The 15423-nt window shown below is 36.5% G+C and overlaps 1 protein-coding gene across 2 annotated transcripts in view; it reads right to left on the bottom strand.

Moving 5' to 3' along the window:
- Nucleotides 1-12809, bottom strand: part of LOC137396335 (rap guanine nucleotide exchange factor 1-like) — a 55912-nt gene extending 43103 nt beyond the window's left edge. Inside the window, exons 1-6 of one of the 2 annotated variants that reach the window (XM_068082563.1) lie at nucleotides 12700-12809; nucleotides 8516-8677; nucleotides 6586-6723; nucleotides 4040-4516; nucleotides 2325-2497; nucleotides 723-856 (exon numbers count right to left, since the gene is read on the bottom strand). In XM_068082563.1, coding sequence (XP_067938664.1) covers nucleotides 723-856; nucleotides 2325-2497; nucleotides 4040-4516; nucleotides 6586-6723; nucleotides 8516-8677; nucleotides 12700-12737 — 1122 coding nt within the window. In that variant the 5' untranslated portion in view covers nucleotides 12738-12809. Of the gene's footprint in view, nucleotides 1-722; nucleotides 857-2324; nucleotides 2498-4039; nucleotides 4517-6507; nucleotides 6724-8515; nucleotides 8678-12699 lie in introns of those variants that run through there. The other variant, XM_068082564.1, reaches the window with a different exon arrangement.
- Between the last annotated feature and the right edge of the window lie 2614 nt (nucleotides 12810-15423).

Raw genomic sequence — 15423 nt, 5'->3', positions numbered from 1 at the left:
ACATTTAAACCTGTAGAGCTTGTACAAACCACAGCATAAAAATACTTGTTTAAGTTGATAACCTGTCCAGATGAGACCATCGAGATGAAACAGCAGAGTTGTCTACTCATAACAGGCTGAAACCATCTGGAAAACTTACTAAACAAAATATGCTCTCCTGTCATTTTAGAATAAAACATTACAAGTAAAGCTTACAGTAAATATCACAATGTCTTGAAGAAAACATTTTCTTCACGCAGCTAACGGGAACATGTTCTCACTATAGTACCGGGTTATTATGAAATTGGTGACTTGACAAGAACCAGGTTTTAGCACAAACACAAGGGAGCCTACAAAAGCTGACAGTTCAGCCACCAATGCTCAGCGCTAGTTCCTCCATGGATGGAACATAGAGATGCCAATGTTTTATACAGGTTCATTGTTTCTCTGCAATTCTCATGCTGATAAAAAGTTGGGTTTTCAAGGTCATCTTCAATCACCCTAATCTGTTATCACAAGCATATGTATGACAAGTTTAGAGTGCCGCCAAGTTTCCAAGACATACAGTGGTCTTGTCTCGAAGCGAATTAGCCAATAATACCCGAATGACACAAAACAATTACAGACAAACTTCACTGAGATTACCTAGTGCTCAAGCTATGAGAAGTATACACTGAAAACGCGACGCTAAACATCAGCTATATTTCAACCCAAATCTGAGGTATTACGTAAAATGCGAGTACCTGCTGTTGTTGCCACTGGCTGACAGATGTCAAGCCATCAAAGCTCCTATTCATAACACTCCTACCCATCCGTTGCACCCAAGCTTCTGAAGAGGCCATACAATTACTCGGCGGAGTTGTTGGACTGTCAAAGGCTGAAACACCGATAAGACAAAGCATGTATTCCTTTCTTAACAGCAAGTGCTTTTAAAAACAAAACCAGAAATCAGAGACAATCAAAGAACAAACGAGCAACTCTAAGGAAACTACCCCTATGTGTAAATATATTACTTTAGAAAAGAGCTGTTATATAACATGTCATTTTTGGGAGTTGTCATTCCGACCTAAACAAAACATCTGGTTTCTTGTTTAAAAAAATGGTCCGTGGCAAAAAATTCCGACTTGGACAAAAGAAAGTTTTCGCATAAAAAATGAAGAGAATTGTCATCTCCTGCTGATTCTAAACAAAACTACAAATATATACATAAATACAGCCTATTTGCAATATGCAATATGTGTAAACATATGAAAAATTTGAGATAGGAAGAGGATTTTGAGCAAGTTTTTGCCTTGAGATAAGACAAATTGGAGGTATGCGCGTGAGAGGGTTCTGGTGCGGCAGGTAGGTGGCTAAGTATGCGTGAGGCCACTTAAAAGAACAGCATCGTTTGGTTCTTCTCATCGGATCAAAAAGGTCGACTAAACGTGAAGATGACAGCGAATCTAAGTGCAAGGTGAAAGAGCCAAGCCAACAGAAGATAACACAACACGAAGACAAAATTAGAGTTAAGTTTACTGTAAGATTAAAGCTCCATTTTAACTGCGTACATATACAGTTAAACTCATTTAACTTAAAACTTAAAGTTTATGTCACGGTACGTAGCATCACAAAAGTGCAGCATACAGAACATGCCGCTGCCAAGTCTCTCACACCGCGGCTAGCCAATACCGCCTATTTCGAAAGCAAAACTCTATACAGTGCTGTACATACCATAATAATGTTATTTTATTGCTGATCATAACCAATAGATAGTTAGGTATTTGTTACTTTGTGAGCGTAGGTAATGAATTAGAACAAACAAAAACACATTTTTTCCATTGTAATATCCTGTTTTGGGTGTTTTTTTTCAGATTGGGAACAAATTAATTTGTTATTGATTATTTTATACAAGAAAACTTGACAAGAGAATCGACATACGAGCTCGGTACCGGAAAGCAGTAAGCTCATGTGTAGAGATATGTCTGTATTTTTATTTTTTCAAAATAGTATTGACTAAAAAATCATCAAAATTTTTAAGTTTTCATATAACTGTAGATGTAATTTTTATGTCTTCACCCAGTTCGTATACTCAAAAATTTCTTTAAAATCGTGTCAGCCAATAACCTATTTTATTTGCAGAAAAACCTGTAGGAGGGGGTCATAAAAAGTTTCGATTTGGAGCTCATGGCCTGTGCTTCCTATACACAACTTACGAACCTCATAAAGATAGTCATTTACGAGAACGTATGAGCGGCAATCTTTAGAATCGTTCTACAATGCTACCATCAGCTGCCATTAGCAGACAACTCCCATTTACAGCTGGTACTGACGAGTGAGAAGGAAAAATATCAACTCTCACATACATCCAGTGCTGCTGACGTTGTCATAGTCCGATCCAAGTCTTGCCCTAGGCTTTGCCTGGTCTAATATCTCTTTTAGGGGTGCAGTCATGGTGTCTGTATGCTCTCCCGATCTTGGTCTGAATTCTTGGGCTAGCTGTTCTATTCGCGTTGATAACTCATCTACTGCTACACAGCTGCAAGAAAATGTGATGATACATGTACATTGATATTAAAAACACTTCAACAATTTTTTGACCATTTTGAGCATCAAGATTTCAGCCATACCACAACACTAGCCAGTAGCCACACAATCATCAGTGAGTAGTCTAATCTTTACTGTAATAATAGCTGAGTACGAATCCTCGCTCAGAGGTTAGAAAAAAGACAGGTTTTAACAGGATTCGAACTCGTGACTCTTGTCTTGGTAGTGCGATGCTCTACCACCTGTGCCAATCAACCACCTTGCCGTGTTTCGGAATAATTGTGGGATTAATTATTACACTTGACGGTCTCTCATGACACACCAGACAGCCAAGGTACTAGTCATTGTTACAGTAAAACCTGTGTCTGTGTGTCTGTCCATCCATTTGTGGGTCCAAAGCCACGGTTAGATGTTAGGAAAAAAATTGCTTCATATGGGATTCGAACGTGTGAGATATGGCTTAGCAATCTAATACGCTAACACCTTACTTGAATACTTGAAGATGAATGTACACAAAATTATAGTAGATTTTATCAGAAAGGATCGCTAGTTTTCTATCATTTGTGATTGTTTTGGTGTTTGAGGTGATCCAATTGCTGGGATGTTTCAAGATTAAAACTAATAAAACTTGATTGTGATTAAAACACTCAGATCAAGGGAAAGTGTGATTATGTCTATAGTTACAAAGAGACTGACAGAATAGAGATGCGTAGAGCTTTAGCTTAAATGCAATAGCCAATATGAACGTTATCAATGATAACAACTAATGAAGTCATTTAGCATGTATTTGCCTTTGCAGTGTTTTAATTGCGATAGGGTTATACCAATTTTAATCCTGAAAAATCCTGGAAATCACATCACTTCAAACATGAAAAACAATCGGAAATAACAGGAAAATACCGAAACTTTTTAATAAAATCTTTGTGCAAGAGTTTATTAAAATTTGTTACGTTAATAAAATAATAATAATTATTAAATTATAAGTATTTATAAATAATTATAATCATAAAATAATTAAAAATTAAAATAAAAAAAATCAAAGATTTATGTAAGCTCATCTTTAATTACTTGATTATTTTTAGTATTTACCAGACAGACGGCAGGCAGCAGGTTTATTTATCTTTATATATGTTTATAGTGGCCAACAATCTAATCACATAAATCTCAGGCTATAATTTTTACTGTCTCAAGAGGCTCACCAACTGCTAATACCAGATTATCACAAAAGCTATGGTAATTTTACGGTGATTGAAGTCTGAAGGCCATAAGCATATGCCTACAACAAAGGAATTCAATACTCATACACTATGTTGCCATAGCCCAGTGATGTAGATTTGGAGTTGTCCACACGTTGAGTTACAGTGTGATAATTGTTTCAATGGACATTTGCATGATGGGGATCAATGGGGCACTTTGTTAAAAAAGATAAGGAATTCCACGCCAAAGGTCATAGCCACACACTACAGGAATGACTCTTTCCATCTTCATATAACTGAAACGAGCGGATTAACGCGATAATGTCTCGTAAACTCACCCCATATGATTTGAATGCAGAGGCTGAATAGGAGAGAGGTCCTCTGACAGTGCCAAGGGAATAGAGTGAGAGTGTGCTCTTTCAGTGATGTCTGACAGCGTCTTAGTCTGAGAGCCATGCCCTACACTTGACATAGAACTGTTAGAAGCGGCGCTAGAACGTTTGCCTATAGGCCCGTCTATGGAGTCATGGGAAGAGAATAACTGACCACTAGAATGCGCTGATCTGTCAGAGTGGCCATACACTATATAAGCTGGCCGTACACCCTCGTAGTTGTCCATCTTAGTGAGGTGACCCGCTATCAAGGCTGAGCGTGGTCGATTAACGTGAGCTCCATCAATTGATGCTTTACAAGAGTTTGAATACGACGCATCGAGGCTGTCTGTAGAAGAGCTACCTATAGCATGAGCTCTATGAAGTTGTGCTCGTGTTTTCGTAGGAAGATCAGGCGGGCTCTCGGTTGGCGACGGGCTAGATCTACAAATAGGAGAGAAATACAAGCAAAGTGTGAGTAGAACCTAGAAAGAGACCACATCAATATTCATTCAAATTTTCATCCCACCCTATAACCTTCCTCCCCTAAATCACAATTCCTGGAGAGAACTCTGACAAAGGAGAAGCATGTTTCTTATGTTGGTAGATCATCCGGTATTCGGTACAGGGCTACTTTCTTTTTTTAGGTTATAACTGACGTTTTTCAATGGTAATTTAATGTATTATATCGCATTGCATTACATAATTTTTTGTAACAATTACTAGGGTTTCTTTTAACATAATAATGTATTTTATAGTAATAACGGCAGCTACTTTTAAAAGTTGGGAAACAGGCAAATAGGTATAACTCAACAGTCACTTGACATAATTCACAAATATGACTTAATTTCAACAAAATAGTTGAACCATAAACAAATGCTTTAAAATAACAGCTGTCCCGGATGACAATCACGGATAATAGTTATACTCTACACTTTTTTTATCATTGAGTCTGTGATACCCGTATATGGTACACTAGCCGAATGTCCGGCGTTGCACGGGTATTAAAGGTTGACTTGCAACAAAATTCACATTACAGTACTTCCCAACCAATTCCCTAATCAAAGTTAAGAATCGTGGTGGCTTGACTTTGTCTTCGCCTGTGGTGATTGAGCTTATTATTTGATATGAAAAGATTCACCATGTCTTACTCTGTTGTGTTGTAGCTGCCAAATATGTGGAAATGTGATTACAAGCTCTTAAAAGCTCAAAGACGAACAGTTAATCGCAGCCACACGAGACCGCCGTAATTTGGATTCTCTTTTCAAAACGGCTCAAATGTGATGTACCTGTGAGAGATGGTTTCTGTTTAAACATTCATGCAACCTTATTCGTCGAAATATTTTCACAAATATACTTCACGCCACATCTATTGTTCTTACGCGTCTGTTTTATCGTCATCGCAATGCTGTCACTTTTAGCAGTGATATCTTATAACTTACCGTAAAAATTCGTTCAGTTTTTTAGCCTTAGCTTGAAGGAGTGCATATCATTGTCTGATAATCATGACCTGTTGGTCACTTGTGGTATCGAAAAGTGCTGCAAAAATTATTTTCGAAGTATTGGGTCACATGATCAGATTATGAGTTTCCGATTAGACCAAACTGAAAAAAAACTGTAAATTAGCGAGCATCTATATTTGATACTGGGTCTTCGGTAAAACCTGAAGATTTTGTCATAAACTAGTGCTACGATAAGTTTATATTGAGCTTTTTATTGGCCTTTCAATTCACGTGAGAACATCACGTGACAAGAAAATAACCAAACTGTAATGACTATGCTAGAGAAATAAACAGATTCCGATCTACGGTGGCTTTTTATTTTTGAGCTTTTAAGAGCTTTTACTCACATTTCCACATATTTGGCACCTACAACACAACAGAGTAAGACATGGTGAATCTTTTGATACCAAATAACTGTAATGTGAACTTTGTTGCAAGTCAACCTTTAAGCACACGCCAGCGATATCTCCGCCCTCCCAATGACGCGAGCGATAAAATTGCCTAATGTGTTTGAGCCTTACAGATTTTAAACCCTTTGAGGATTTTAGAATGGTTGTGCATCTACTAATTCTCTGTGCTTGATCCACTCACATGACAATCTCTCATAACACATACGGCAGCCAGGTTACTAGTGCGTATAATAATATATGGGTATGTCAACTAGACTTGATTCACCTTACGAAGTCAATATCTAAAAGCCAGGACCACACAAGTGCACCAAGAGACCATTAAATGAAAGCTCGGTGACACTGCGACCAATAATATGATACTCAGAGTTACCTCCAATGTAAAAACTGAACAGCAGTCCCTAACAAACAACAAGCGATGGTGCAATTTTTGGAGACCAGAAGTGTCAAACTGTTAAACAGTCATCCTGCTAGAAATGTAATTCACAGCATACAGTAAGCTTACTTAAACACAACAATCACTCACAAAGTTTGTAACAGGTTAAAATCGGGTGGGAGATAAGGTTTGGGCGGTGGAGCCTCTTCATTTGGATCATCTAAAAACTGTGTAGGGGAAGTGGGGGAAACGCTGTCCCCCCGATCAGCCACAAGAGGATTGTCAAAGGCTCCTAGGCTAGTTTCTCGCAGAATCGTCTTTTCTCTCGCAGTAAGCGGTACTTCAGGCATGGAGTTTCTTTTTACCCTATCAGAGAGAGACAGACAGGTTCCATCTAATGTACTCATATAACCGGACTAATATATTAATGCTGCAATACAGCAAAAGAACCAACACTTTTATTCAGTACAAATGCAGAGACGCCTAGATCCTATTTCAGTAGTAAAATTCAAGGGAATGTACAAAAAAATGATTATTACACCATCTGATCATGTCTGTTTTTGTTTCAAGATTCATTTCTGACTTATTTTATTTAATTGCTATACGAATAGCCACACTAATCAGTTGTTTCTGGCTAGATTACATAGAATGAGATATAAAAAATGAGAAGACAACTCCTTATTAACTGGCACTAAATGATGAAACTCCATAACGTAGAGTGTGAATAACGCTGATAACTCCATGCTTACTAGACATCTTGTGTCCTCTGAACAATGCGCACTCAGACTGAAGTTTTACAGCCTGACAGTTAGTAAGCTCTATGAAAATACAAAGTATATATATTTCCAGAAACATATATAATTATACAAAATGAACTGAGGAAGGATGACACGAAGAAGCGGAAAAACACAAATAATGGCTGATTACACCAAAACAAATGGTTAGAAACAATAGCTAAGCAAAACAAAAGAGCTGAGCCAAATAATGGTAACCCGACCCCTGCAACATTTAGCGATATAGCTACTATCCCTTAGCCTTACCAAACTTCACTAAACGAGAGAAATGGGTATTAGACATGACTATAAGGTTTGGCCACACAAATCAACATGTTACAGAATGATATGCATGAGTATTAAAGCATCACAATAACGCATCCGCAACTCTAAACTTAGAGAAGCAAACAATGAACTACTGTAAAATCTCGACCGTTATTTGAACGCCACCTTTAAGAGAATGCCGCTATAGAAGGGCTGAAAAATTCAGTGCCACCCTTTAATTGAACGTCACCTCTATTTGACCACCACTTTTACAATCTTACCTGAAGACTTTAAAGCGTTTTGATGAACGATGAGAATACTTTTCAGGAACACCGTACGATGTAATAGGAACCATTGTTATGGCGTAATCTAACTTCAAAACGTTAAAAACGTCTTTAAAAATGTTATGTTCATTTTCCAACATCAACACTTTACATTTTTTCTTCAAAACTCTAAAAGCAACACCATCAAAATAATTAATAACTGTATCTTGCGAATATTTTATAATAAAAGTGGACCTTGTTTAACTCGGTCTGATAATTAGACGTTTACAAAAAAAAACATTTAACAAAAACATTTAACAAGCATGCAGAGGCCAATAGCATTAATGCCGATCTGCCCGAAGGAGAGTGCAAAATATAGGCGACATACCCGCTTCGCCTGTAAAAGGGTTAAATTTATCTTCCCAAAATTCTGACGAGCTAGTCGAAAAATGTGGCGCTAACCTGTATTTAAACGTCATATCTAATAAAACGCTAACAAAATAGGAGAAGGGTTAAAAAATACATCGCCACGGCATTCAAGTAGAGATTTTACAGTAGGTGGCTTCCATAAAAAGCCAGGCAAGAGACAACAAATCTAAACTACATGCATATAAAACTATTTACGGCAGACAAAAAGTGAAGCTATAATTTAGCGAACTACTACTGGACTATTCACTAGTCAAGGACAAACTATTATTACAGAACGATAATGCATTGCATTGTTTAGGACCAACCACAACAGCGGCATCAAAACATTTCAAGTAGGAAGAAAAAGGGTTGTATTTGCTAACTTATGTTGGCTATATCTGATGGCTCAGTTTAACTCATTCAATTCAACAGATCTCAAATGTCGCTTACCTTTCTTCCGCTGATTGCGCCTTTTTCTGTCGTGCCTTACTCGGCAGCGTCATCGTGCTCTGAGTGCTACCAGGTGCGACAGGCACTTTGAGATGTTTAACTAGGTCACAGGTGAACTCGGAAAGATCATTGACAGTGAGCTCTATACTCTGCATTACTTTCCTGTAGAAGCAGATAGAGTGAACTGGCCAACCCAATTGCTGCTAACAAGTGCACGCTAGCGTGTAATCAGATATGATATACATAAACATATATAAACATAAATATATATATACACTGTCAAATATCGCATTCTTTTATAAGACAATAAGCTAATGGTTCAACTGAGATTTCACTTACTGCACTATGACAAATGAACTACTTAATCAAACAGACAAATTTCTCCAAACAAAGCCTAAATAAAATCTCTATCATCTGACACCATGGGAAAATTTTGGCAGCGCCCACTGGTCGTTTTGCTGACAGCACAGTTACTAGTAGCCAACAATGAGATGTTATTACATAGAACCAGCTTAACAGTTTAAACACAACAGTCAGATTTGACAGATGCTAAACTACAAAGTTCTTAACAAGCCCATAACATCGACTTGTGACAAAACACAAGATAATGGAAGTACAATAAGCCCTCGCTACTTCAGATTCAGCTTTCGTCGCTTCAATACTTTGCTGGGTAAAAAATATTCATTAAAAATTACAACAGTTAATGAAAATAACAAAAAATTAAATACCTAGAATACATAAAATAAATGTCTCTCGTCTGGCATCATTGTAATAGCAGTCATTGCAGTCATCCTTAATTCCCTGTAACATTTTGTGAAGCGAAAATGCGCGAAATGCTTGCGAGACCTTTCATAATGCCTCTTAACTGCCTCAGTGCTGTCTAATGAACTTAAGAAAAAGAAGAAAATGTTTACAATTAATGAAAAAGTTACTTTCTTATATGGGAGTTGACTAGCTTCTATAATTTTGCAATTTTCAGTTTTCTTGGAGAGGGTGGTGGGTCGGGCCCCCTGATTAAACGGTAAACATGAGGAATTCCTGTGCTTCATACCTAACTTTACATCATACCTAACTGTACATCATACCTAACTGTACATCATACCTAACTGTACATCATATCTAACTGTACATCATACCTAACTGTACATCATACCTAACTGTACATCATACCTAACTGTACATCATACCTAACTGTACATCATACCTAACTGTACATCATACCTAACTGTACATCATACCTAACTTTACATCATACCTAACTGTACATCATACCTAACTGTACATCATACCTAACTGTACATCATACCTAACTGTACATCATACCTAACTGTACATCATACCTAACTGTACATCATACCTAACTGTACATCATACCTAACTGTACATCATACCTAACTGTACATCATACCTAACTGTACATCATACCTAACTGTACATCATACCTAACTGTACATCATACCTAACTGTACATCATACCTAACTGTACATCATACCTAACTGTACATCATACCTAACTGTACATCATACCTAACTGTACATCATACCTAACTGTACATCATACCTAACTGTACATCATACCTAACTGTACATCATACCTAACTGTACATCATACCTAACTGTACATCATACCTAACTGTACATCATACCTAACTGTACATCATACCTAACTGTACATCATACCTAACTGTACATCATACCTAACTGTACATCATACCTAACTGTACATCATACCTAACTGTACATCATACCTAACTGTACATCATACCTAACTGCAGTCACTTTCATCTGAATATGATTAGTGTGTAAGTAAATGTTAATTGTATGACTATTGCTGCTGATGTAAATAGACGTTTTGAACAAGTTTTTTCAAATAAAATTTTCAAACAATTTTCATTTGATTTTTTGTACTTCTCAAGAAGAACACCAGAGGTGACTCTTTGACCTTACTAGTTATTATAAAACAAACGGCCAGCAGCTGACATTAACAATGTTTATTGTATATATAAAAGAAAGTAATAGCACACCTCATATTATATACGAGAGAACTCAATGAGTTGTCCAGCAGGAGAAGTAAGATACATGTATCTTAACTCAAATATGTCTATCAAAGTTTCTCATCATTTGACTTCACAGTTAAAATACAGTGGACCCGCCATACGATTTTAATTCGTTCCACTGTTGGCATCGTAAGGTGAAAATGTCGTATAGAGGGGTATAAAAACCATTAAAATTATCTAATACAAAATGTACATATGTATTGTACATATTAAAAATTAGTAACAAAATAGTATGTCAACCTTAGTAACTATAGTTACCTATAGTAACTTAGTGTATTTAAAGTATTTAGTAGTTATGATCTGCAACAAAATGTAATATTACGAGGTCTATGTGCAGTATGTACCGTAAAGAGTTCTTACCTTCGAGACAGATGTATAACATAAACATCGAATTTAATTTTAGTGAATTTTTAGTTTTAATATGTATTTTACTAAACTTCAACTTTGTCATCGGCTAAAATTCTATTACCTACCTGTTCCCGGTTTCCTTTTCAATATAACTTACAATGAATAACACTGAGCTGAGAGAGAGCGAGCATCATAACTCTTTCAAACGTTGTAAGAGGGATTTTGGCGAATAGCATATCGACATTTTCATTATGTTCACATTTTCAGTAAACCAACTGCCAAATTTTAAAAGAAAGTTTTGCTGATATCGTATGGCGAAAAAAGTGTCACACGTAGGGAAGAAAACGCATCGTAATCCACACCGTAAGGCGAAAAAATCATATAAGAGGGACGGCGTAACCCGGGGGCACACTGTATGGCAATGAATGCACACGCAGTCTTCTGTAATCATGGCCCAGTGATTGCGCCTGCACGCAATCACACTTAGCACTATTTCCACTATGATGGCTTAACGTTGAGCCAAATGGACAACAAACTAACAGTGACTTACAAAAGATTACATGACAGAAACAAAGACTTCTCTTTAACATGGCTATTAACTAAAAAGTTTTATCTCATTTCTACTGGTAAACACAGTAAAACCTTTACTAACGATGGCTTCTACATATTAGTATGTCACTGTAATATACAGCAAGTATTCAAATATTTTGTTCGACATAAGAAATAATTTAAGACTACTGGAGTACAAAATGTTCTCAAAATTAATTTTGCAAACAAGAGTAAAAGAGATGATATAGATTAGAAAAATAAAATGCAAAATAAATAAATTGAAAAATTATGTTTGTATTTTGGACTATGGGATAAATTAAAGAAAATTATATCCTTGCAATAACTTTTACTCTGAAATACAACAGTTTTGGCATACAAAGCAAATACAGGAGCGGATGTAGTTTATATGACAAAGTTTGTCTGTACAAGGGTAAGTAGAATAAAAAGAATATAATGTTGGAATTACCTGACTACTGCTATACAAACTGTGATAGAAGACAACTCTCAAATTAATGTAAAACCCAGAGGAAGAAAGCTTTTAAATATTTTACAAGTAATTCGGTAGACTTTCTGTAAACTATGATAGGACTGGAACGAACTACAATTCCAAAATTATATTATAATGTGGCTTGAAATTTATGAAAATTTATATGCCCCCTTGTCAAATATTAGTTTTACTGAATATGTAATTATGTCCTAGTGAAGATATTAATTTGATAACGAAAAAGGGTTAAGGAATCTTGATATCTATGAAGCTGTTTACCACTACGGAACAATTTTGCTTTGAGCTATTTAATTTAAAATAGCCACAGCAGTGGCGTAAAAAAATGCACTGCAAGTGTGAAAGAACAAGGGTTGTATTCACTAAATCATACTAGATATATCTGATGGCTTATGATGTATAATCTCAAAAACTCATCTATTGATAGATAAGAGATCTATCACTAGACTTATGACTAGACCTGACTAGACCATACTGAACATTTTAACAATGTCGACCAATTTTTGTCGATTTTACTCTAAAAACATCCTGGCAGTCAGATGACTTCAAATATAAAAAAACAATCGATAATCATATAAAATACCGATGTTCTTTTAATAAAATCTATAAAAAATTTTGTGTAGGTTTATTTTTGAATCTCATAGTCCAATATCCAACGTCTCGTATAGAGTTCAGTGCATCACAAGGAACCCAGTCTATTACTCCGACTAAGAACTATGTCTACTTACTTGGACTTGGCAACATCGAGTTCAGATTTGCTGTCCATGAGAATCACCTGATCGGCCCACTCAATGAGCTCAGCCAATGAACTGTAAGTGCATGTCAGCTTGTAGCTTAGGTCAGCTCTGCAAACCAAGCAGCGTAGCAATCATGGGAGCGCGACAGATACGCTCAAACTACGAGGCCAACTGAATGACGGATTTGTAGACAAGTTGATAATCCAGAAATACAGGATTAGGTAGGAGATTTAGAGATTGCACACAAATCAATGCCATGAGATCTATATGAGATGTGTTTATAGCAATCTTGCATCAGCCTCCAGAAATAAGACACGGTCAGAATTTCTTTCCGCCTTTTCCAGAAGGAAAATCTCGGTTTTTTCCAGAAAGTAAAACTCGGAATTTTCCAGCAGGAAAAACTCTGGATTTTCCTTCTGGTTTGTCCAGAAAGTAAAACTCGGGTTTTCTCCATTTTACCATTCCTCTCTGAGAATGCAGCAGGGAAAAGATTGAACTTGTACAAAGTAGAAAAAGACCCGGCACGATGTAGAGAACGGAATGGATAAGTTAAAAGCAGAGCTGAGGATTTGATGGCATTTTGCCAGAACCTTTTACGAGAAATGTTGGTGAGAAATTTGTAGAGACAAAATGTGATTGAAGATTGAAATCTACACAAAAGAGATTGCCAAAAAAATGAGTTAATCAGTATAAAAACAGTCAGATGAGTAACAAGGAGACCTTGGCAAAGAAGGGATGTTAACCTCAAATTCACTCAGAATCCACAAGTGGCATAGATTGTTGCTAAACGAAGATTTTTAGAAGTAGATGAAGGCAGAAGCAAGACAATCCTTACAAAACTTACAAGCTGGCAAAAAGAGATGCATGTAGAAGCAAAATAAGTATAAGTAAGAACCGAATAAAAACAAAAGTTTTCAATTTTAAAATTTCAACATAAATAAATAATTGTCCCAACATATAATAACAATCTAAAGTAAATGACACACTGGTAAGACGAGAAAAACGAGAAAGAGGAAGTGAGGTACCTCGGCTCGGACGAGAGCAAGCCAGTGATGAAGGTAATAAGCTTAAGGGTCTCTTCAAGAGCGACGGTCGCAGCACCGGGAAGTTGAACATGGTTACCTTTCTCTATGGCGAAGTTTATGTACTTGATCGTTTGCTGAACTTTTTTCTGCCTGGCTTGCAGGCTCTGCACATTCTGAAAAAAACAAACCATTTCCTATAGCTATTCATTTGTGAAAAAATATTGGATGAGATGAAATGGTTAATGAGAACTCGTCTCTAGAAACTCTTTAATTTGCACAAATAACGAACATCCCAAGGAGAACGATACGTGTAAGGTTATTATCACTATCTATTCAAACGTTCAAAAGCTAAAATTATATATTTTATTTACATGATTGGTCACAAAGGAAATGAGGTGAATTGAACGATGTTGAACAGAAATAAGAAACAACTGCTTTTAACAAATACAGCAGTAAATGGCAAATCTTTACTACGCTAAGACTCGTGTCTGTGCGTCCGTGCGACGCCTTGGTTAAAGACTGGGAAATATATTGAATCATACAGAATTCAAACTCGCGACCTCCAGATTGGTACAGCAACATTCTAACATCTGCACCAATCAACTGCTTCGTAATACTTCATAATATTTGTGCACAACCTTATTCTCTTATTCTTTGTCAGCACACTTATATGGAAGTTAAATAATTTCTATAATTTTGCAATTTTCAGTTTTCTTGGAGAGGACGGTGGGTCGGGCCATCTCTCGGTGGGTCTCTCACATCACGCTAGACTGTCAGGTTATTAGCCATTATAGAGCGTCGAATTAATTAGACTTCACCATTAGCAAACTACACGTAGGGCCTAAGTATAACATCATAAGTTGCCATAATGTGATGTAAAATTTGTCTCATCACCATGCCAAAAGAGGACTAACGATATGACTATAACAAAAAAATAAATTTTGTAGAGCTATCCTGCACCGAGTAGGTGGGTTGAAGTATCGCTGTGTGTTTACATAGAATACTCGTGGGCATGATGTACTAGTCTTACGCGCAAATGCGAACAATACTAGTTAATCGTACAGAGCAAAACGTTAAGAGACTGTTTGTTAAAAGTCGCTTGTCATTTTTTGATCATAGCCATTACTAGAAGCTCGGCTTTAAGCTTCAGACACAAAGAGTTGGTTAAGTTAAAACATAGCATGAAATGAGAACAAACTTGAGGTAATATTCAACATTGTGAGAATCGTTCCATTAATGGTTCGACCAGAGTTCCAGGCTCAGCATGTAACAGTACTGCTGGGCTACTTCTATCAATCATATGCTGTGTTTCCATTCTTCATTTTTTCGTGACGCAATTTTATCGTTGTCGGCCATCTTTATAGACAATTTTATCGTTAAAAACACGAAGTTGCTGCAATTAAATTTTGAAAATGATGCTTTTGTTTGCAATTTTTTTATTATAGTATCAAAACAACACAAAAAAGTACTATTAAATAAAAGAATAACGATCGTTTACTACAAATATGGCTGCTTTTTCGTGAACAATCGCATTTTCAAACGGCTTGATGTGTAAAAAAAACGATAGATTGCCAATGAGTCGTCTAAACCAACATGTTGGCACTCATCAGCAGATTAACGGCTGATTAGCTCATTCGATAGAATTTGGAATTCATTTCCATCCTTACTGGCTTATGTCACTATTACTTTG

This window comes from Watersipora subatra, chromosome 5 (genome assembly GCF_963576615.1).
Source record: "Watersipora subatra chromosome 5, tzWatSuba1.1, whole genome shotgun sequence".
NCBI classification, from domain to species: Eukaryota; Metazoa; Bryozoa; class Gymnolaemata; order Cheilostomatida; family Watersiporidae; genus Watersipora; species Watersipora subatra.
Note: the sequence above shows the minus strand (reverse complement) of the source record. Positions and strands in the feature narration are given on the sequence as shown.